This window comes from Gossypium raimondii, chromosome 5 (assembly GCF_025698545.1).
Source record: "Gossypium raimondii isolate GPD5lz chromosome 5, ASM2569854v1, whole genome shotgun sequence".
In the NCBI taxonomy this organism is placed as follows: Eukaryota; Viridiplantae; Streptophyta; class Magnoliopsida; order Malvales; family Malvaceae; genus Gossypium; species Gossypium raimondii.
The window spans coordinates 4,805,965-4,827,309 of record NC_068569.1 but is presented as its reverse complement, the minus strand read 5'-3'; the positions used below and the strand labels follow the sequence as shown (position 1 = coordinate 4,827,309).

At 37.5% G+C, this 21,345-nt stretch overlaps 3 protein-coding genes across 6 annotated transcripts; 1 reads left to right on the top strand and 2 right to left on the bottom strand.

Annotated features, from left to right (window-relative positions):
* Positions 1–2,208: 2,208 nt before the first annotated feature.
* LOC105770847 (probable WRKY transcription factor 17) lies at positions 2,209–4,196 on the bottom strand. Its single transcript, XM_012592204.2, has 3 exons — positions 3,275–4,196; positions 2,704–2,829; positions 2,209–2,593 (listed from the first exon to the last, which is right to left on the bottom strand). Exons 1-3 carry the CDS (start codon positions 3,961–3,963, stop codon positions 2,416–2,418), a joined length of 993 nt encoding a protein of 330 aa, XP_012447658.1. The 5' UTR covers positions 3,964–4,196; the 3' UTR covers positions 2,209–2,415.
* Positions 4,197–5,762: 1,566 nt separating this feature from the next.
* LOC105768205 (trans-Golgi network-localized SYP41-interacting protein 1) lies at positions 5,763–16,966 on the top strand. 4 transcript variants are annotated; one of them, XM_012587995.2, is made up of 11 exons: positions 5,763–5,974; positions 6,383–6,514; positions 6,944–7,505; positions 7,644–11,249; positions 11,331–13,552; positions 13,823–14,711; positions 14,803–15,485; positions 15,932–16,073; positions 16,199–16,280; positions 16,409–16,523; positions 16,644–16,966. In XM_012587995.2, exons 2-10 carry the CDS (start codon positions 6,464–6,466, stop codon positions 16,509–16,511), a joined length of 8,340 nt encoding a protein of 2,779 aa, XP_012443449.1. In that variant the 5' UTR covers positions 5,763–5,974; positions 6,383–6,463; the 3' UTR covers positions 16,512–16,523; positions 16,644–16,966. The 4 variants fall into 4 exon arrangements, with proteins under 4 accessions (XP_012443449.1, XP_012443448.1, XP_012443446.1 ...); XM_012587994.2 differs by having other exon boundaries at positions 6,944–7,492; positions 7,655–13,552; XM_012587992.2 differs by having other exon boundaries at positions 7,644–13,552.
* Positions 16,967–17,288: 322 nt separating this feature from the next.
* LOC105768207 (cytochrome P450 714A1) lies at positions 17,289–21,345 on the bottom strand. Its single transcript, XM_012587997.2, has 5 exons — positions 20,968–21,345; positions 18,846–19,072; positions 18,480–18,730; positions 18,003–18,372; positions 17,289–17,918 (listed from the first exon to the last, which is right to left on the bottom strand). Exons 1-5 carry the CDS (start codon positions 21,263–21,265, stop codon positions 17,493–17,495), a joined length of 1,572 nt encoding a protein of 523 aa, XP_012443451.1. The 5' UTR covers positions 21,266–21,345; the 3' UTR covers positions 17,289–17,492.

Below are 21,345 nucleotides of genomic sequence, written 5' to 3'. Positions count from 1 at the left end.
TGTGTAAATGGTAACTAATTCAAAGAAGTAGTTTCTTTGACAGCAGCAGTGACGTGAATGTAAAATTCACCATAAATAGTAGAAATGGAATTAGAGAGTGAATTATATATGGAATTAAAGCTTATCAAGTCTATTTTTATATGAAAGAAACGATGTAGGAAAAGGAATTCTGTATTTTGAGATATTTGAATTTTAGTGAGACAGGGTCAGAATGGTTTTGAAGTCCCTGTTCTGACTTTAGAAAATCATTATAAATTGTACAGAAAGAATTATGGGTCATAATTTATATGTGTAGATTTCTTAGTGAGTCTATTTTCAAAAGAAAAACGATAACCTTATATGTATTCTGTACAAAGAGATAATTGATTTTAGTGCCGAGAGGTCAGATCTGTCGAGCTATGAAACAGGGATACTTTAATGAATAAACTGTACTAATTGGCCAAGTCAAAATTCTGAAAATTTTATGGTAAGTAGTAATATGAGTCTAGTTTCAGGGAAAATTTACGGATTTAAATTTTGAGTTCTGTAACTCGAGTTATAATTAAATTAGTGAAAGTCACGCAGGTAGACAGTTTTGTTGTGAACAGTGAATATAATTTTAAAAGCAATTTTTTTATGCTCCGAATTGGTAAGTTAAATTGGATAACATCTCGTACTAGATTCCGGTGACGGTCTCGGGTAAGGGGTGTTACAGATTTAGCCTGGACTAGTAATCCCGACAATACTCTATGAGTTTATATTACAGGGGATTTAGCCTGGACTGGTAATCCCGCTGTAAAGATGAGGTTCGCGGGAGTGTGCTCTCTGAAATGGAAATGTGCGTACATGAATATGAATTGACGGACCCGGATTTGTACACTAAAGTGTACCCTTGAAAATCCATCAAAATTCCAAGAAGTTCAACGGGATAAATATGAAAAAATAACAATGGAATGAAAATCATGGTATTGATGAGCTCATCAATCGTGATATATATATTATTGATACATGAAATTATTGAACTAACTTAAATGTTGAGTTTGTGCATGTTAGGGGAATGATGTATTGAGTGGATGTATGAATGTTTATTGCATTGTATTGAAAATATTAGGTAATTATAATTCTTGTTACATGAGCTTACTAAGCACAAAGTGCTTACCCTGTTTCTTTTTCTCCTGTTTTGTAGTGTTAAGAGCTCGGAGGTCGGATTCGGTCAGAGACGTATCACACTATCAACCTCAATATTTCGGTATATAAAGAAACTTTATTTTAGAAATCAATTGCATGTATAAGCTAATAAAGTAAATGTTAATGTGAAATGAATATATGGTTAGCCATTGGTATGACTAACAAATTTTGGTTTTGGTATGTGATGAGGTTATCTTATGAATATGTTAAATCTATCTAGAAAATATGTTGAAATGGATTGGTTGTGTTAGATTAGTCTCGGTTTAAAATTGCAGGGAATGTTAGAAATTTATGAAGGGGTTATATTGAGTTCAAAAAATAAAAACTTTGAAATTTTGCGAAAAATTTCTTATGATTTCGGTTTAATCCCGATTTGGTGCCGATATATGTTTTGGGTTTCGGAGGCCCAACCAAGGGACGTCATGACATGTTTCGATAAATGAATAGTATTTAACTCGTAATAATAGAAAATTAATTCGGTAAAATCTAGTAATGCCTCATACCTTATTTCGAAGATGAATATGGGTAGGAGGTATTACATTTTTATTATCTTGTTTACATAGATTTTGCAAGTGCTGTTCATTGTCACTAGTTTCGTGTTTATGCTTTCATCATCGGTCATGCTCATACGATGTGAGATTGTTATGACGTATTCAAACTAGAAGAGAGGTTGAGAGAAATGCTATAGTTCTTCAAAACTTGAGAGCCACACTTTCCTCTCTAGCCGTGGCGCTAACTAAACTGAACCCGCCTGCCTCACCAACTACCTATATGTAACACAATAATTGCTAAAAAGCTGAAATGGAAGAAGGCCATACAATTAAGCTTCACACTTCGTGGATCAAATCTATTATGAGAAAAACCTACTAATACCACTGGACGACTTTCATTGACATACTTACTTGTCATGTCCTTTGCCATTAAGGGAGTGGCTCAGCTAACCTATATTTTATACCCACTCCCAATCTTCCGTTACCATCTCATATTCACTCGCACAGAACCTCATTTCATCACCAATGTTGAAATTAAACAAACACACAATGGCGCAATTGTCATTTTTCTAATTTCATTTTAAGGAATAAAGAATAAAACGCACATGGCGCAATCTCAACTAAACTATTTTTTTGTTTGGGAGAAAAACCATAACAAATTTGCGTACAGCCCCCTCAACTACAAAATATTACAAAAGTCTACATCTTTTTTATTATTATTATTTTTACTTTCTTGGTTTAAATATTTAATATGAGTTTATCTCGTCGACTCGAAAACCAATCCCTCGGCAGGAACCATGTTCTTCTCCATCGCGGGTTCAGAGTGACGGTGCTCCCATTCGTATGTTACAATCAACATAGAGGGATCATCCGAGTCTCGCTCCACGTGTTTCCTGGCGGGGCAGCCACGGAAGGCACTGCATTTATAATATCCCCTGAAAAGGTCATCACAAAACTCAAAATCAGAAGGAATCCTAGAAATGCCGTGTCACCCGATTGATAATCTAGTGATAACAAGTTGAAGATTGAATACTACAGTAGTTACCGTGGGTATGGCGAGCCTTTGATCGGCTTTTGCCCGTATTTCCTCCAAGAATACTCGTCAGCTGGAATATCGGCGATCTTCGAACTGATGGCCGGAACTCTGATTACTTTCTTCACCCTATTTTTCCTGAAAAATTGAAGAACACATGGACTTCACAATTGTTACAAAATGTTACTAAGAAATAATTATTCATGATACAGTGATGTGAAATGTGAATAGTATTTTGGATTTCCAATCACTCATTTAAAGCGCTATAGTGAGTCGTGTACAGAGGTTTCAAAACAACCTAATAAGACGGAAAAGTCATCTATAAATAATCTATTTACCAAAATTTGAAATTTTGATGCTGGTCAACACCCACCAACGTTGACCAAAAACTCCCGAAAATCGAGAGGAGTCCAGCTCTACGCCTCTACCCAGACCTTTTAGTCCCCACTCGGTTTAATGACTCGCAAAGCAAATTCGGTTAAATTATTCAACTTTCTTACGGTATCCAATAAAGTCAAAAGCTAAAGTTGACTGATAAAATACGCCATGTAGATTAAAATAACTAGAAAAATGGAAGGATCACCTTCGCTTTGAGCAATGGCACTTGCCGTTGCCGGATCCGGAGATGTTATCGGAGTGGTTATGTTCGTGGCACCTCTTCTTGTATGGAGCGGAGGATAGCGGTGGTTTTTCCGCGGAAGCGGCTGGTTCCAGAGTAAAAAATAGAGAGGACGCTTTCTTCCCGTTCGAAACGCTGCCATCCCCGGTGATGGCGGAAGACATAAAAGAAGAGTTCGAAGAAATGCTGAAACTGTCTTTCGTAAACTCTAACTCAGTACTTCGAGTGGTGGCGCTAAAACAGTTAGGTTTTGTAAAGTCGAGAGTCAAACACGGTGCCTGCGATTGAACGAAACTAATCGGATCTGAAACCGTTGGTGGATTTCTGGTCACCCGTGTTGCAATAGGAATCGGATATAGAGTGAGATCCTTGTGTGAATCAGGAATAGGGAGTGAAGCAGAGGATGTTGACGGGGAAGATGACGAGTGAATCGGTCCGCGTCTGAACCTGGCGTGCCCGGTTCGGTTGAGTAGTTTGATGACCTTTTTGAACTTAGAGACGGTAAGGTCGGCGACGTCGGTGCACTCGACGTGGATTGACTGGTGAGAAAGGAGGCGGATCAGGTGCTCCATGCTCTTCAAGCCTTGTGCTGCAACCTCTTGTATGGTCATCTGATCATCTACCTTTGGATATCTCATCAGATCCACCGACATTCTTAGAAAACAACGATGATTGATAGGGAATGAAGCGCGCAGGTAAGATAGCTTGGGAGCTCAACAAGTCATTGAAGACGAAGGGGGAGGTTGAAGCGCAAGGGGACATGATATACAGGTGCACAGATTCATGGGAATCAAAGTGTAGTTTTGATCTGACGGCTAAGATTGTTTTGAATATGGTGGGGCCTACCGCAGAGAGAATATGGAAAGTAATCGCTGTTCAAAGATATGAATTTTCAATTTTCTAGAGTTTTTCCTTTTAATGACGTTTATTATTTTGTTGTGAGCGTGCATTATGTATGGATTAAAATGAATTATTATTATTTTCTGGGATGGAGACAATAAAATATTATACGCATTTATTTATCTTTTAGATAACAAAAATGAAATTAAAAATCAAACTACAGCATATGTGAATCCAATAATAAGGAAAGACCACCAAGTTCGATCCCCTTTTTTTTCCATCACTGGAATTTCAATTAGGCTCAGTCAATTTATTGAAATCTTCAATGCTACTATATATTGAAATATTCTTCTATATAGCGTTAGGTTTGTAAGTTATTTGAATGTGGAAATGTTAATTTAGGATAATTAGCAGTATTACGTTGACTGGAATTATTAGTTTGCAGGATATCTTTCTTCTGGAATACTTAATCCTATAGATTAGAATAACGTCCTCGAATCTAATTAGTCTCCGATAAACTTAATTATATCTTTTGAGTTTGGTATTTTGATTAATACTTTTATAATGAAGACTAAAATTGAATTAGATCTCAAGTTTATTCAACGTGAAGGTCATGATAATGTGGTAATTTAATTGAGTAGTCTGGAAGTTGTGATAGTCTTACAAGAAAGTATTTCTAACATATAGAACTCGGCCTCAATTAGAAGGATACAATGTATTTTATCTTAATAAGGTCAATAACTCTTGCATTACATTTTTAGAGAGCATAACTAGGTTGTAGATTGGTTAGCCAAGTTGGCTCCGAAAAATAAAGAAGACTTGCAAATTTTTGACTCACCCAAAGGAGATTTTAACTCTTATTGATTGAGATAAGTCAAATAAATTTTTTTACCTTTCAAAATAACTCTATGTAGATAAGTGATTGTTCTATTACACAATTTTTCTTTTTTTGAACCATACCCTTGAGTTTGATATTTTGTTTATAATAAGGAATAGTTATCAGAACAAAATTTAAAATTGTATCGATTAAATTATTAATTTTTAACTTAATTAGTTTAATATATCCGATTATCTATTTAATTAATGAAATGTTAAAAATTTCTGAAAGATAAAGAAAAATCAGGAAAACTAGAAAAAAATATAAATGAAATTTACACATTTATATAACAAGAATGCGATAAACATCAATTAACAAAATTAACTACGTTTTAAGATATATCCAAAGTCCAATACTAACCAAAATTAATGTTATTATAAAACATTAAAACATTCGATCTTCTGGGTTTTTCTTTTTGAGAGTAGGTGGTATAATGCCCGACTAGTTTTAGGGCTACTTCATTTTTCTTATTGTAAGTTTTCCTTCTTTTTTTTCGGTTTAGGTTAAGAAAAAATTGGCCTAAAATATAAAAATTGATTCAATTACTTTTTCCTAAGGCTGAAGGCCCGTTAAAGGAAGTTGCAATCCTTTAACGGGCCTTCAGCCTTCACATTTTGGGTTCAAAGCTCTTTTCGAGGCGGACGCGTACAAGATCACAAAACTTAGCCCAAACTTGTGGGTTTCTTTTCACACTAACCCAATCCCAATCCAGACATAAACGTTGCAATGCGGCAAGCAGCGAAAGCTTGCGGAATTAGACATTTCATCTGCACACACGGGATTCAGAAGTTTGCTTTAGATCTAAGTGAAAGGGGAAAAAAAAACGAACACAAATTACAGGCAAGCGCTTAAGCTAGGCTAACTCCGAAATCAGAAGCAAATTTTGGCGCAAAAAGCAGGACCTTATTTACGGCGCCAGGTTATCGACCAGATCGAGGCAATTCCAGGTATTGCTATGCAACCCTTCAAGTTATATATATATATATATATATATATATATATATATATATATATATATATATATATATATATATGTTGTCAATCAAATTTGCCTTCTTGTGATTTTCTGGTTCAGGATTGGAGTCTTTGGCTGTTTTTGTTTTTTTTTTTAAATTTTGGGATTGGGGATTTTGTTTTATTTTCGGCTGTTTGAAAAATGCTAGAAAAAGAAGAAGCAAATTAGGTATTCTTCTTGTACAATTTTCCCTTTAAAATTACACGCATATACGTATTTTCGGAATCTTCAGCTAACATGGTCCAACACTGCAGCTAATGGTGGCTTCTTTGTTTATCTAAATTGATAATAATTGTTTTCACTTTGCTAATTCGAGTTTGTTTGTCGTGGGCGCATTTAGGAGGGAGTTCCTGATCGTGATTGAGAATTGGTTTTGATTTCTGAAGCCGTCAGAGTGGGAAGCGAACACGGAGCGGATCAGATGGACAAGAACAAGAGCCGTACTGACATGCTTGCTGCCGGACGTCAAAAGGTTTCCGTTATATTTTCTTTTTCATCTTTGATTTTGGGCTGTTGTCTCTTCTTTTTCCGAGTACTTTGGCTATCCGGATATACTTTATTCTTTTCAACCATGATTTTTTTCTTTGAGGGCAGAAATTCCCTAGTTCACCGTCATGGTAGTACTGCTTTTGATTTGTTTCCACTCTCGCAGCTGATTTCTAGTGTTTTTTCAACCAATATTTCGATGTTATTATTATTATTTGGTAAAGAAAAGAGCTGAAGAAAATCAAAATCTGTCTCAGATGTTCTGAACCTTAAATAGAATTCAAAGTTTAGGTGTTTTAATTTCCTTTATTTACTTAGTATAACCTTTCTGTTTCTATCTTATGAGATGCAACTTTTTTTCCGTTTTTAAGGTGTTAGGATTGGTTACAGTTTGCTTTTATGTCATCTCTTTCAGCTTCAACAATTTCGCCAGAAGAAGGATGGTAAAGGAAGTAGCAGTCGAGGAAAGTCTTCCAAAAAATCGAACAAATCTGATGCTGATGCAGCATCTTCAGTTGGCAAACCAACAGTCTCATCACAGGTCTCCGAAGGGGAAACTGTAGCTGTTGACTTGACAGTGTCACAGTTTATGGAGAGTTCATCCCCTTCTGGGCTTGATACTACTGCTGTTGTTTCTTCATTGGAACCTTCTGTATCTCTGACAGGCAATGTCGAGACTGTAGTAGCCCATAATGCTGGAGTACCTGTTGAGGTTGATTCTTCAGTCTCTAACGGAGTGGAAAGTACACAGTGTGTTGATAGTATGGTCAGCACAGAAATACATTCCTCAACTGCAGATATCCCAGTTTCTGAAGGTGAAACAGAACATAATATTGTGCCACAACCTTCTACTTCAGTTGATACCGTAGAAGGGACAGTGTTTAAACTCAATTTGGTAGATTCCAACGAGGGAACTGGGCAGAATCCACTTTTTACGGCCCTGTCTCAAGCAAGTGGAGATCAGGTAACAGATATAGGTTGTGCTCTTCTTCTCTTGGCACATAGTTTTTGATTTCTTCTCTAATGCTTTTTGTTAGGGGATTGGATTGGGCAAATTTGGGATGAGTTATGTGTGGTTTTGATGTATAATTAAGTTCTCATTTGTTGCTGGGTAGGGGCAATGCAGGAAGCTGATGGTTTGGGGTTGAACCAATTTGATAGGGGTGGTGAAACAGAGTTCGAAATTGATGGCAAACTTCCTTTGTCTGAGCATGGTGAATGTGCTAAATCTCCTGAAGGGGAAACTTCAGAAGTAACTGGCTTGCAGGGGCCATCTAGTGAGGCCAAGCAGGCTATCAGTAGAGATGATGCATCTGTATCTATTGGGGCAGCCAGCAGTTCCCAACCAGAGGAAAGTTTCGCTGATAGTTACCAGTTGACAAATAAACTTGCTGGAGAAGCAATACCTTGTTCACATGTTGATGAAAAACAAGCAATGGGCTCTCCATTTGGTGATTACGGTGATGACAAGACTTTGGAAGAAAAGCAGCAATGTTTACCCAAGGGCTCTTTTGTGTCTCGGGATGGAAGTCATGAAAGATCTCATCTGACAAAGTTCGCAGGTTTACCAGATCCAGTTCTGTCTCTTGTCAGAGATGGTTCTCCAGTCAGACTCCCTCAGCTAGCAGAGATGATAAGAAGTCTAGATGAAGATGAATATAGGCATCTGCTAAACTTGCAGGCATTAGTTTCTATTGCAGATGTTGCAACTTATGGTTTAGCGCTATCTTATCATTCAGATTTATTTGAGAAAGTAAAAGAGGAATTGTATCTCACAAGTTCTACGAAAGATATATTTTACTTGCAACTTGCTGAGCAGTCTGATCTGCATATGCAATCTGATCACCATTGTCAGCAGCTTATTGATGAGATATCTGTTCTTCGCTCTTCCGTCAACGGGGTTCTTGAGAAGAATGCATGCCTTGTAGAAGAGCTAGCACAATGCAGGTCTGAACTCCAGGTTTTTGCTAGTGAGAGGGAGGAACTGCAAAGCCAATATAATACACTTGTGGATCAGAAAATGTCATTTCATGAGAATGAGAAGCTACTGAAAGAATTAGCTGACTGCAGAGCCATGATTGCAGCTTTACAGGTGGAACATTCTGATATAAGCAAGAGTCTTGCTTTGATGACGGAAGAGAGAATGAAGCTTGAAGAAGAAAAGGAGTTGCTTGCACTCGGGAAAGAGAAAACAGCTCTTGACTTGGAAGAATATAAGGATTTGCTGGCTGCTTTACAAGTTGAAAAGTCGAATTTGAATGGGAACCTTGCTTTAGTTACAGAGGAGAGAAAGAAGCTTGATGAGGAAAAGGAGTATTTTGTCCATGAGAACAAGAGACTTGCTTCTGATCTGCTTGTTCTTCAAGAGCAGTTTGCTACGGAACATGGGCAACACATACAACTTGAGGCTGAATTAAAAGAAGTAACAGTACAACTGGAGAAGCTAATAGAGGAAAATAATTTTCTCAATGCCAGTCTGGACGTGCATAAGGCCAAGATAGCTGAAAGCGAGAGTAGGGCAACCCACAATGTTAAAGTTGGGAGTCAAGTAAAAAACTTGGATGTGGTTAGTGGGGTCCATGAAAATGCTACTGAACAAGAACATTCCTGCCAAATACCTTGGAAGCGAGATCCTGAGTTATCCACTGTGGTATTGGAGAAAGCCTTGCCTGATGATGTTGGTGGGCTGTCACTTGCATTGCATGAGCAGGAAATCTTTGATGAATCTTCTGGTTTTCTAGTCTTGAAGGAACACTTGAAGGAGGCTGAAAGAATATTGCAAAACCTTGGAATGGCAATTGAACAGATACACTCCCATTCAATGTCATTACAACAGTCCAGCAGTAAACCGGTTGTGCCCGGAGTATCAAAACTAATTCAAGCCTTTGAGTCAAGAGTGCCTCATGATGAACCTAAGGTTGAGGAAAGAGGTTTGACTGAATGTCAATCACTGGGAGACCTGCTTGATTCAACTAAAGAGATAACGGAAGCTCTAAGAGCAGTGCTTAAGCTATTGGTTCAGGATGCTGATAATGCCAGTTCCTTATACAGAGGAGAGAGGAATTGTAGAAAATCTGCTAATTTGACATTCGGAGAGCTCATGGTTCTACATGAATCTTTGAAGGAATACAGTAATAATCTTGAAGCAACCAACATTGAGCTGGCAGTTCTGTATGAAGCTATTAAGCAACATGCACTTTTAGTTGAAGCTAAGAACAAGGAATTTGAGGTTCTTTATGAAGCTCTAAAGCAGCAAGAAAGTATCTGTAGTTCAGAAAATGCTGAGCTTTGCCAGAAATTGAGCGATTATCAGTTGAGACTTACTGAAATGCAGGGTCACTTTTCGGATTTACAGAAAAGGTCAGATGAGATGGCTTCTGATTTATATAAACAGTTAGAAAGTTCGCAGGAGGAGGCAGCTGAGAGGGCATTGATGGTTGAACTAGAATGGAAATCTAAGCTCACTCGGATTGTTGAGACAGTCAGGATGCTTGATGGATACGTTGGGAGGCTTTCCAACTCCAGCTTCTCAAATAACAGCAATGATGTTTTGGATACAAGTAGCCAGGTCACAACATCTGTTACTTCTGCCATTAACTCAATCCAAGATCTGCAAGAGAAACTAGAAGCTGCTAATGCAGGTCATGATGCGATGTCTAGTTCATACAAAGAAGTGGATGAGAAGTATAATGATTTACTCAGGATGAATGAAGTTATGACACAGATACTACAGAAGATGTACAATGGCCTGAAGAAACTTTTGATAGATTCGTGTGCATTGGTGGGTGAGGCTGAGATGAATCCAAAAGTTGAGAAGCTTCCAAATCTCTTAGATTATAGCAAGTATACAATCTTCATTGAACAACTGGAGAATGTTTTGGGTGAAAGGCTACATCTCCAGTCTGTTAATGATCAACTTAATTCAGAATTGGTGAATAGGACAAGAGACTTTGAGGAAATGAGCAAGGAATGCCTTAATTCAAATGCCATTCGAAAGCTTATAGAACATGTTGAGAATGTTGTAGAACTGGGAGACTATGAAACTGACTCATATAAAACACCTGGTTCCCGTCTTGAATTGTTAGTTTATTTGCTTGTTAAGAAATACAAAGAAATTGTTGAGCTGGCGAGTGATTGTAGAAAGGAGTTTGGTTCTAAGGTGATCGAAGTGACAGAATTAGAGGAAAAGATGCATCAGTTGGATGCATTGAGGCTTCAGCAGGAGCTGGAAATCCATACTCTGAAAGAAAGTCTGCGCCAGGAAGAGGAAGCCCTTGTGACTGCACATTCTGAGTTACAGGAGAAAAAAGGTGAACTTGAACTGTCAGAGCAGCGAGTGTCTTCAGTTAGGGAGAAGCTTAGCATAGCTGTGGCAAAGGGGAAAGGTTTGGTAGTGCAGCGTGATGGTCTTAAGCAGTCACTTGCAGAGACATCTGCTGAACTTGAGAGATGCTCTCAGGAATTACAAGCAAAAGATGCCCGACTTCAGGAATTAGAAATAAAACTGAAGACTTACTCAGAGGCAGGTGAGCGTGTGGAAGCTCTGGAATCTGAACTTTCATACATTCGCAACTCAGCTACTGCTTTAAGAGAATCATTTCTACTCAAAGACTCCGTACTGCAGAGACTTGAAGAGATTTTAGAAGAACTAGATCTGCCTGAGCATTTCTATTCTAGAGATATTATTGAAAAGGTTGATTGGTTAGTAAAGTCCACTACTGGTAATTCTTTGCCTCCCACTGACTGGGATCAGAAAAGTTCAATTGGAGGTTTACACTCTGATGCAGGTTTTGTTCCTGTAGATACCTGGAAAGAAGATCCACAACAAGGCTCAACTTTAGGGGAGGACTTGAGAAGAAAATATGAGGACCTTCAGGGTAAGTTTTATAGGTTGGCAGAACGAAATGAAATGCTGGAACAATCCTTAATGGAAAGGAACCACTTGTTGCAAAAATGGGAGGAGCTTTTGGATGGAATCAACATGCCCTCACAAATGCAATCCATGGAACCTGAAGAAAAGATTGAATGGTTAGGAAGGGCGTTTACAGAGGCTAATCATGAAACAAATTCTTTGCAGAAGAAGATTGATAATCTTGAAAATTATTATGGGTCACTAGCTGCTGATTTGGAGGGTCCAGAAAAGAGAGTAGCTGATCTTGAGGCAGATCTTCAATCAGTTATGCTTGAGAGGGATCAACTTTCTGAAAAATTGGAGACTATGACTTCTAATCATCATAATCTTTCGGCGAAGGCAGCTCGATTTGAAGTTGAGAATGAAAACCTTCAGGGCAAGATTTATAGGTTGGCAGAACGAAATGAACTGTTGGAACAATCCTTAATGGAAAGGAGCCACTTGGTGCAAAAATGGGTGGAACTTTTGGATGGAATCGACATGCCTTCACAAATGCAATCCATGGAACCTGAAGAAAAGATTGAATGGTTCGGGAGGGCGATTACAGAGGCTAATCATGAAAGAAACTCTTTGCAGAAGAAGATTGATAATCTTGAAAATTATTATGGGTCACTAGCTGCTGATTTGGAGGAGTCAGAAAAGAGAGTAGCTGATCTTGGGGCAGACCTTCAATCAGTTACACTTGAGAGGGATAAACTTTCTGAAAAATTGGAGACTATGACTTCTAATCATCATAACGTTTCAGCAAAGGCAGCTCATTTTGAAGTTGAGAATGAAAACCTTCAGATTAGAGTCAGTGGTTTGCAGGAAGAATTGGTTAAGAGGATGGAGGAGGAGGAACATCTTCTTAGGATGGATGGTGAAATAAGGAGATTGCAGCACTTGATTTCTGATGTGTTACCGGACGCTGATGCAAAAGATTTGGTTTCAGGTGGTAGTAGTACTGCATGCTTGGAAAGATTATTGAATAAGCTTATAGAGAATTACACTAATCTCAAGTCCATGAATCCGGACCTGGTGGATGTTGAAAAGGACCAGCCCAAGATAGGCGATGCGAGCCTTGATGAAGCTAGAAGCAGAGATGCACTTACTACTGAGGAGGATGTAGCTTCTCTAAAGAAAAAGCTGGAAGCAATGCTGCTTGACTTGATGCAGGTGAAGGATGAAAGAGATGAAATCTTTGGAAAGCATCAATCTTTGCTTCATGAAGTTCAAGCACTTGAAAGGAAAAGGGAAGAGTTGCAAGAGCTCCTTAATCAAGAAGAGCAGAAATCAGGTTCTCTGAGGGAAAAGTTAAATCTTGCCGTTAGAAAAGGGAAATCTTTGGTGCAGCAACGTGACAGCCTGAAGAAAACCACTGAAGATATGAATGCTGAGCTGGAACGCTTGAAATCTGAGTTTAGCCACCGAGAAAATGCTCTGGCTGATTATGAATTGAAGATGAGGGACTTCTCTGCTTACCGCGAAAGGGTAGAATCCTTAGAAGCTGACAGTTTGTTCTTGAGGAATCATCTGTTAGAAACTGAGCGCATGTTGGAGGAGAAAGGTCTTTTATTGAGCAGGATATTAAATGCAATAGCTGACATTGATGTTGGTAATGAAATTAACATCTCTGATCCGGTGGAGAAGTTGGAACTAATTGAGAAAGTTTGCCATGATTTGCATGCAGCTGCAGCTTCTTCGGAACAAGAGTCACGGAAGTCAAAGACTGCTGCAGAGCTACTGCTTGCAGAGTTGAATGAAGTGCAAGAGAGAAATGATGGTCTTCAGGAAGATCTAGCAAAACTTGCTAGTGAACTTACAGAAGTTGTGAAAGAAAGGGATGTCGCAGAGGCTGCAAAAGTTGAAGTTCTCTCACGTCTTGAGAAGTTGTCTGCAGTCCACTCTGAAGAAAAAAGGAAACAATATTCCGAATTAATCATGTTACAATCTAGTTTAGACGCATTGAGAAATGGTGTCAATAATGTTCAGGGTCTGGCATCTAATATTTTCTCAAAGGACTTGGAATTTCTGCAAAATTTGGAGGTTATCGTTAAGTTATGCTTGGAAGGGGGTGATGCCCAAGATATGTCTGGCTGGCCGTACAGTACCTCCAGCAATTTAGAGGACAAGGTAACATATGGGTTGTCTTTCCTTTGTGCATTTAGTTTGGGATATGCCTTTTTCAGGAAATCTAATGGTTTGCCTGTCTTGTTTCTTTTGTATTTTTCTTCTCCAACCAGTTGTTGGTTAATATGTCTTCCTTCTCCTTGAGTAGCATGCATGCCAATTATATTGAACAAAAACCTTTTGATTGACCCAAAAAGTTGACCCCTTTCTTGTCTCATTGGATATTTCATGAATGGATTGTTAATTTTAGTTGTTTTTTGGTTTCTTCTTTAGGAGAACATTCAATTCGTGGAAACTTGGCCGGTTGCCAATATGCAGGACCCTGTGGATGACAAATCCATAGTTGAAGTTTGTGGTTTACTCTGGCAGCACCTGCAAGATTTGAGAACTGAAATTGCTGCGCTGAAAGAAAAGTTGATTGTGCAGTCAAAATCATTACAAGAAAAAGGTCATGGGATATGGAATGTATTGGAGATCCTGCATAGAGAAAAAAAATCTCAGAAAGAGTCATTTGAAGCTATGAGGAGAAACATTATGCATTTAGAATCAGTTGGGGAAGAGAAGGACATGGAGATTCTTGTGTTGAGAAGAAACATTGCCTTCCTTTATGAAGCATGTGCTAATTCAGTCTTGGAAATTGAAAACCAGAAAGCCGAGCTGTTAGGAAATAATTTAGGTACTGCAGATCTGGGGACTAAAATGAAGCCTGTAATATTAGCTGATGGAGTACGTTCTCTCAGTGGACAAAATATTGTTTCTGCTGAGAAAAATATCAAGACCATGGCAGATAAGCTTTTTTCAACAGTGAAAGATTTCCTGCGCATGAAAGCTGAAATTACCGAAGGAAGTCAGAGGGAAATGAGAATTACCATAGCAAATTTGCAGAAAGAGCTTCAGGAGAAGGATATCCAGAAAGATAGGATATGCATGGAGCTTGTTAGTCAAATCAAGTTAGCTGAAGCTTCTTCCACAAATTACTCACGAGATCTTCAATCATCAAAGACCATGGTGTATGATTTGGAGAAAGAACTGGAAGTAATGAGAGAAGAACAGACTTCATTGCAGCAGAGAGTAAAAGAACTGGAGAATGTGCAAACCAACACAGTGGAATTGCAGGATAGAGTCAAATCACTGGCAGATGTATTATCATCCAAGGACCAAGGCATGTGTCCTTGTTTGAATCCTACTTTTTATTTTACTTACATATTCAATCAGTTTTGAAATCCTTATTTGTGATTGCTATTCCCTGACAGAAATTGAAGCCCTTATGCAAGCACTTGATGAGGAGGAGGTCCAAATGGAAGAGTTGACAAAGAAGATTGAGGAACTAGAGAAAGTCCTGCAGCAGAAGAACACAGATTTAGAGAACCTTGAAGCTTCTCGTGGAAAGGTTATGAAAAAGCTTTCCGTCACTGTGAGCAGGTTTGATGAACTTCGTGATCTATCAGAGAGTCTTATTACCAAGGTTGAACAGCTTCAATCACAACTACAAGATCGGGATGCTGAGATTTCCTTCTTAAGACAAGAGGTCACAAGATGCACCAATGATGTTCTTGCCGCATCACAAGTAGGCAATAAAAGAGACTCAGATGAGATAAATGAATTTCTGACTTGGTTGGAATCAATTGTTTCTCGTGTTGGGTTACCTGATCTGCATTTTGATACAAAGAATAGTCAGGTTACTGAATACAAGGAAATAATACAAAGAAGGATCATTTCTATTATATCTGAACTGGAAAACCTACGGGAGGTTGCTCAAAATAGGGATGAACTGTTGCAAGCAGAACGGAGTAAAGTGGAGGAATTGACACGCAGAGAAGAAACTCTCAAGAAGACTTTGCATGAGAAGGAGTCCCAATTAAATTTGCTTGAAGGTGTTGGAGATGTGGGTCAGGCAGCTGGTTTGATCTCCGAAATCGTGGAGGTTGAACCTGTGGTAAGTTATTTGGTGTGTTTGCAATTTCCTTGAACGGCATGCTTTCGAACTTAGGACCTTTAGAAAACTAGTGATAAACAAGACTTTGTGATCGAGGAAACCTAATTTCTATCTCAGAATTTCCTAATTTCTCTGTTTCCTTGTCAACGTTTTGCATTTTTTTCTGGGAGGTAGAAGCCTTGGCTGGTTTCATCACGCAATCATAGATGCAAAATGAGTAAAAAGCTATAGAATCAAAATCCTTGTAGCAAATTTATTAGCATTTGTTAGTATAGTATCTAAGATTTGCTTCTAAATTAGGCTGTTATTTTTAACAAATAATGATGATTTAAAGTTGATAGGTATTTTACTCTTACCAGTTCACAAGTTAAGCTTTTGCATAATCAACAGCACAAGAAATATGTGTATATATATTGAGTAGTTTATTTTGCTGAGTGTTTGTGTAGATAAACAAGCGGGCAATAGCAGGGACCTCTACAGCATCCCAAGTTCGTAGTTTGCGTAAAGTCAATACTGATCAAGTTGCTATTCCTATTGATGCGGATGATGGCAACAATAGTAGGTTAGAAGATGAAGATGAAGATAAAGGTATCCTTCACTGCTTTTTGAAAAACTTAATTTGTTTATAATTATGTCTCCTTCAAGTGAAGGTAACTTTTAATTAAATGCATAAATCCTTTAATCCTTACATTTTAATTTCATTGTTTCCTCAGTTCATGGTTTCAAATCACTTACCACATCAAGAGTTGTTCCAAGGTTTACGAGACCAATAACCGATATGATAGATGGCTTATGGTAATTATTCATCTCTGCTTTTCAGTTTGGTTTAGTCTGAAATTTTGGACCGAGATTTAATTAATTTATTTACTTGCACTCCAAAAGCAGCCATTTTATCAAGTAACTATGTTTATGTAATCTGCCAGGGTTTCTTGTGATCGGGCGCTCATGCGACAACCTGCCTTACGGCTTGGCATTATAATCTATTGGGCTTTATTGCATACGCTGTTGGGTGCTTTTGTATTTTGACAAGTCAATCTGGTCAGTGGCCTTTTTCCCGGATCTAATTAGGTTCAAGGATTGTGGTTAGCAAACAAGTTAATCTTTAACCTTCCTGGTTTTCCACTATATCTCAGAGTTTATGGTCTTACTTTCGTGCAGGTTATCCATTGATTTTGTGTAGAAGTTTAGCAAGGAGCCCCAACCATGATTTTGAATTTAAATACATACTTGGCTCCTTAGTCCTTTTATCCATTGATTCTTTTTTAGCTCAACCAGGTAACTTTGATTTGCAATTTTTTATTTGCCTGCACTTCTCAGGTAGCTTGGTTATGTCCAATAAGGAAAAATTCTTGTTACAAATATTTAGGACAGAGTTTTAAGGATTCTTCAGTTTGAATCAACCAAAGGTTGTAAGATGCTTAGTGTAGTTAAGAAATGTCTACAAGTTATACTACACAAAAAGAAATGCTGCGTTTTAAGAAGTGTTCCATGTGCATTGTTAGCATATATTTTCATTTACAGTTTGTGCTTGTCTAACCTTATATATATTTTTTCCACTGCTTGCTACTTACACATCTCTCTTTCTCACCCGCATCCCTCCTTTCTGCCCCTCTGTTGGCATAATCCTGAATCTGTATTCTAGTGTTTAATATATATCATGCGTCTGCGCTGCGCATGTATGCACGCATGAAATAAGAGAGAGAGAGAATGCGAGTGCATGTGTGTGTGTGTGTGGGGTGGTATTCAAATCCCAGACTGCCTGGTTTAAAACTTGTGTAATACAACTATAGACTGACTAGCTGGTTCTCAGAATTATTTGCCTGTCCCGTTTCTCAATCCATTAAGAAGACGAACTATCAATGTTAACCAAATGGCATTACATGTTATGAAACAACGTACGCTTCTATTTCTTTCATGAAACATATAAAAAAATAAATTACATATATAAAAAGCTTCATTTCATACACTAATAATATTCAGGCTCAAAGCCAGTAGAGTGTGGCAGTATCAGATCTTTTGTATTTTGATATATACACCATGTTCGGGTTCAACAAGCATCCTAAAAGCAGGAGAATGGTGATAACTTGGAGATAGAGAGAACGTAAACTTGGAGACAATAAGGGATAGAAGAACCTTCAATTGAACCATCGCGAAGTTCTTACCCAAGCACAACCGAGTGCCTAAACCAAATGGAATATAGCCTTGTGGGGATTTGCAAGCTTTGGAGACGCCATTGATGAACCTATCAGGTTTGAACTCATTGGCATCTGCTCCCCATATTTCAGGATCCCTATGCAAAGTTGGAATCAGAGTCCAAATGCATACCCCTTTTGGAACCAAAATGTTCCCGATTCGAGTATCTTCCAGTGCCTCCCTTGACACGAATGCTGCTGCTGGGTACAGTCGCATGGCTTCTTGAATCACCATAGTCACCTTCATATATGGCAGCAACTTATATGTGGCAGGCAAACCAACTTACAGGAAGCAAATAAGAAAAGAGACGATGCATATATTTACCGTTTTCAATCGAGAAACAGAATCTGCATCAGGCAAGCCATTGTCGCAAACTTGAGCCACCTCTGCTTGAATACGAGATTGCCACTCTGGATACAAGGCAAGTAGCATCAAACACCAGGAGGCAGTGATAGCAGTTGTTTCGTGACCAGCAAAATATATGTTCTTGCAGTTATCGACTATAAACTTCTGTGGCGAACCCGCGCCTGGCCCTACACCCGCTTCATTCACAGCACTTTCTAATATTAGCTGCATTAAATCCTTTTGACCTGAAGATTTGTCTACGCATTCTTGCTGTCGTCGTTTCACGGTCTCCCAAATTAACAATTCCACCTCTCTTTCTAAATTGCTGACCTTCTTGTTGGGAAAAAATCTGCCAACTCAGATATATATATATATGATGTCTTTTACTGCATGCAAATTGAAACAATGGGTGTGCAAGTGTGCGAGTCTGTGTGTATATTTATTGAAATATTGTACCTTGAACCATTGAGGCCAAAAAGAAAGCCTTGTTTGGTAATGGTGGTTTGAATGGTCCTAAGCTTGGAGAAAATCTGTTTGCCTTTAACATAAGAGCTCCCAAAACATGCCCTTGCAATAACATCAGCTGAAACACTCCTCAAATCCTCATCCACATTAATTTCAGCTGCCAAACCACCGCCTGCATCAATCATAGCTTCCCACTTTTTTAGCAATGGCACTGTCGATTCCACCATCAGCCCCACCATGCCCTTAGAGATTTACATAACATATATATAAGCATTCAGCCTTTTAGACCAATATAGTTGGTACAAATCCTGTACGGTATAATATGAAGGAGATGAATGGAAGTATAAGTGGTATTACCTTAACCTTGTCCATGAAGAACTCTGGCGCAATGATCTTCCTTTGATGGGCCCAGAATTGGCCATTGGATCTTATAACGCCATTGCCAAGCATGGGTTGGAGTGCTTTGGTCATATAAGCATCCTTGCCCAACTGCAAGGTATTCAACTGGTTCATTTCCTTCACTATTTCCAGGTCGTTCACGTATAGGTGTTGCCTAAGCCCCGTTGAATATGTGTATATCGAACCTGCGTTCACAATTCATTTCAACTTCTTTTCATTAATGACAACATCATCTTCGTACATACAGTACGTACATAAGTACGTACGTATGTACATATATGTATGTCTAATTATGTCCTAACCCCTATACTCTTTGAAATTTAGAAATTTTGTCCCTCAATATTATTAACGAATTGCTATTAAATTTGAATATGTGCTATCAATTAGATTTTAATTTTCAAATTACTCTTAAATAATAAAATGACACATTTGTATTTGATGGAAACCCATTAACAATGTTATGAATGCATTTTCAAATCAAACAGATAAATAAACTAAATTTCTATAAATAAAAGCAAAGAGACCTAATTTTAGAACTCTAAAGAGTACTCAGACTAAAAACAGAATTAAACCTACATACAGAACGGATTTATTCTAAAATCTCAACTCTTCTAAACTACTAAAATCATTTCTTCTTTAACATGTCACCTAATCCCATTTTCTATGGAAATAATGCATTTCTATGAACATTTTTTAGGTAATTTGTACTTTAAAATGCATTTCTATGAAATTTGTGACATATACAGATCATGTTATGGACTTGGAGATAAAAGAAATAGTGCACTATATACCTGTGAAAATATATAGATATTGTTAATAAATAATATGAAAAATAAAAAATTTATATAGATTTTGTATTCTACGTTGGATGATGTGAAATACAAAAGTCACCTCTTTAAATGAATATTTATTTGAAAATTTTCTCTTATTGAAATGAATACAATTAATCAAATAGTAACAAGTATGGTTTTCCTACGGGTTCTTTTTGAATTAAAAATGAAATGTCATCCTTATTTTGATGAGGTTACCATTATATTAATTCCACCTAATCTATAAAATAGTTCCATATAATAAGAAGTTGTATTTAACTTAGCTTCCTCTTAGTTTACTAATTAGGTTTAGATGTTACTATCACTTATGCTACTATATGCCCAAATAATATAAAATATTTAATCTAACATTAATAATTAAAACAATTAAAATATTTACTCATAAACTTCAAACTTTTAACCCAATAATGAACCAATGGAATATCCTAAAGATGGGAGAGCAAATTGAAATATACCAAAACTATTTCTTCATAAATCAAGAATTTATAATCATTGGTTTTCCAGGTTATATATATTGTAGTAGTAGTAGTAGTACAAATTAAATTTTAATTTTGAATTAATGTAGAAGAAAGTTTTTTATTTTAAGGACGCCCATATAAAAATTTGAAGAACAACATGAAAAATAAAAAGAAATTACTTGCCGGCTTGAGTAATATATAGTTTATGCGATGACGTAGTGGAAATGGGGGCCTGCTCAACGGTCAAACTCAGGAGTCAGGACATTATTTGCCCATCATCATTCTCCCTTCTTTAATGCCCCAACCGCATCTACCTCTCTTTGCCTTAGATGTTTTTTTTCTTCTATAATTACAAACTTTATTGAGAATATGGATTCGATTTAAAGATTAAAGAGGAGCTATGGGTAAATCTCGTATAAAAAAAGAAGTGAATATATAGCATCATGAATCATCAAGAAACAGATGCAGCAGATGCTATATGTAAAGTAAGTGTTTGCGTTCACTTCAAAAACTCTTTATGAAAGCTGGAAGAATACAAAAGGTGAAGACAAAAAGTCTCGTTCTTTTAGCCATCGGAAAATGGTAATTTATAAAGCGATACTTTTCGTAACAAGGCAAACCTCTTACAGCATTTGCCATAAATAAGCACCCTTACAAAACAAACACTCCCAACATAAAAAAAAAAAAAAAAAAAAACCAACTGATCTATCATGCATATTGCAGAAAGCATAGAAAAATGTATTGTTTCTAGTTGTATCGTATGTATGTAAATGAAATATGTAAGGCACTTACCATATTCTTTTCTCCAATGATCAAGATATGGGAAGAGGGTTGAAGTATAGTCATGAGCAACAATTTCAGAGTGGTTCCGTGTCTTCTTTGCCTTTAACTGGATTTGCTGCATCTCTGCTACATTTCCATACACAAAACCAGGAGGTGGTCCTTTGATGCCTTGCATGCACAGCTTTTTTCTAAGCCTTTGAGACCTCAGCCAGCTCCTGGTATAGTAATGGAAGACGTAACAAACGGCACTTGCTAGGGCTACCGAGAAAAGGGCTTTCGAGATCACCACAAGATCAGGCAACTCCATTTCTTCCTATAACTAGTAGAGGAGAGCTATACATTAATATATATATATATATAATATGATGGATACATGTTACTAGCTGA

Coding starts and splice junctions, on each gene's coding strand:
- LOC105770847 (XM_012592204.2), bottom strand. CDS start 3,963: ATGTCGGTGGATCTGATGAGATATCCAAAGGTAGATGATCAGATGACC. Junction 2,830..3,274: donor TGCCATTGCTCAAAGCGAAG/GTGATCCTTCCA, acceptor TCAATTTTTCAG/GAAAAATAGGGTGAAGAAAG. Junction 2,594..2,703: donor AAAGGCTCGCCATACCCACG/GTAACTACTGTA, acceptor TGACCTTTTCAG/GGGATATTATAAATGCAGTG.
- LOC105768205 (XM_012587992.2), top strand. CDS start 6,464: ATGGACAAGAACAAGAGCCGTACTGACATGCTTGCTGCCGGACGTCAA. Junction 15,486..15,931: donor TCGTGGAGGTTGAACCTGTG/GTAAGTTATTTG, acceptor GTGTTTGTGTAG/ATAAACAAGCGGGCAATAGC. Junction 16,074..16,198: donor AGATGAAGATGAAGATAAAG/GTATCCTTCACT, acceptor TTGTTTCCTCAG/TTCATGGTTTCAAATCACTT.
- LOC105768207 (XM_012587997.2), bottom strand. CDS start 21,265: ATGGAGTTGCCTGATCTTGTGGTGATCTCGAAAGCCCTTTTCTCGGTA. Junction 18,731..18,845: donor TCTTCATGGACAAGGTTAAG/GTAATACCACTT, acceptor TAAATCTCTAAG/GGCATGGTGGGGCTGATGGT. Junction 18,373..18,479: donor TTTGGCCTCAATGGTTCAAG/GTACAATATTTC, acceptor CTGAGTTGGCAG/ATTTTTTCCCAACAAGAAGG.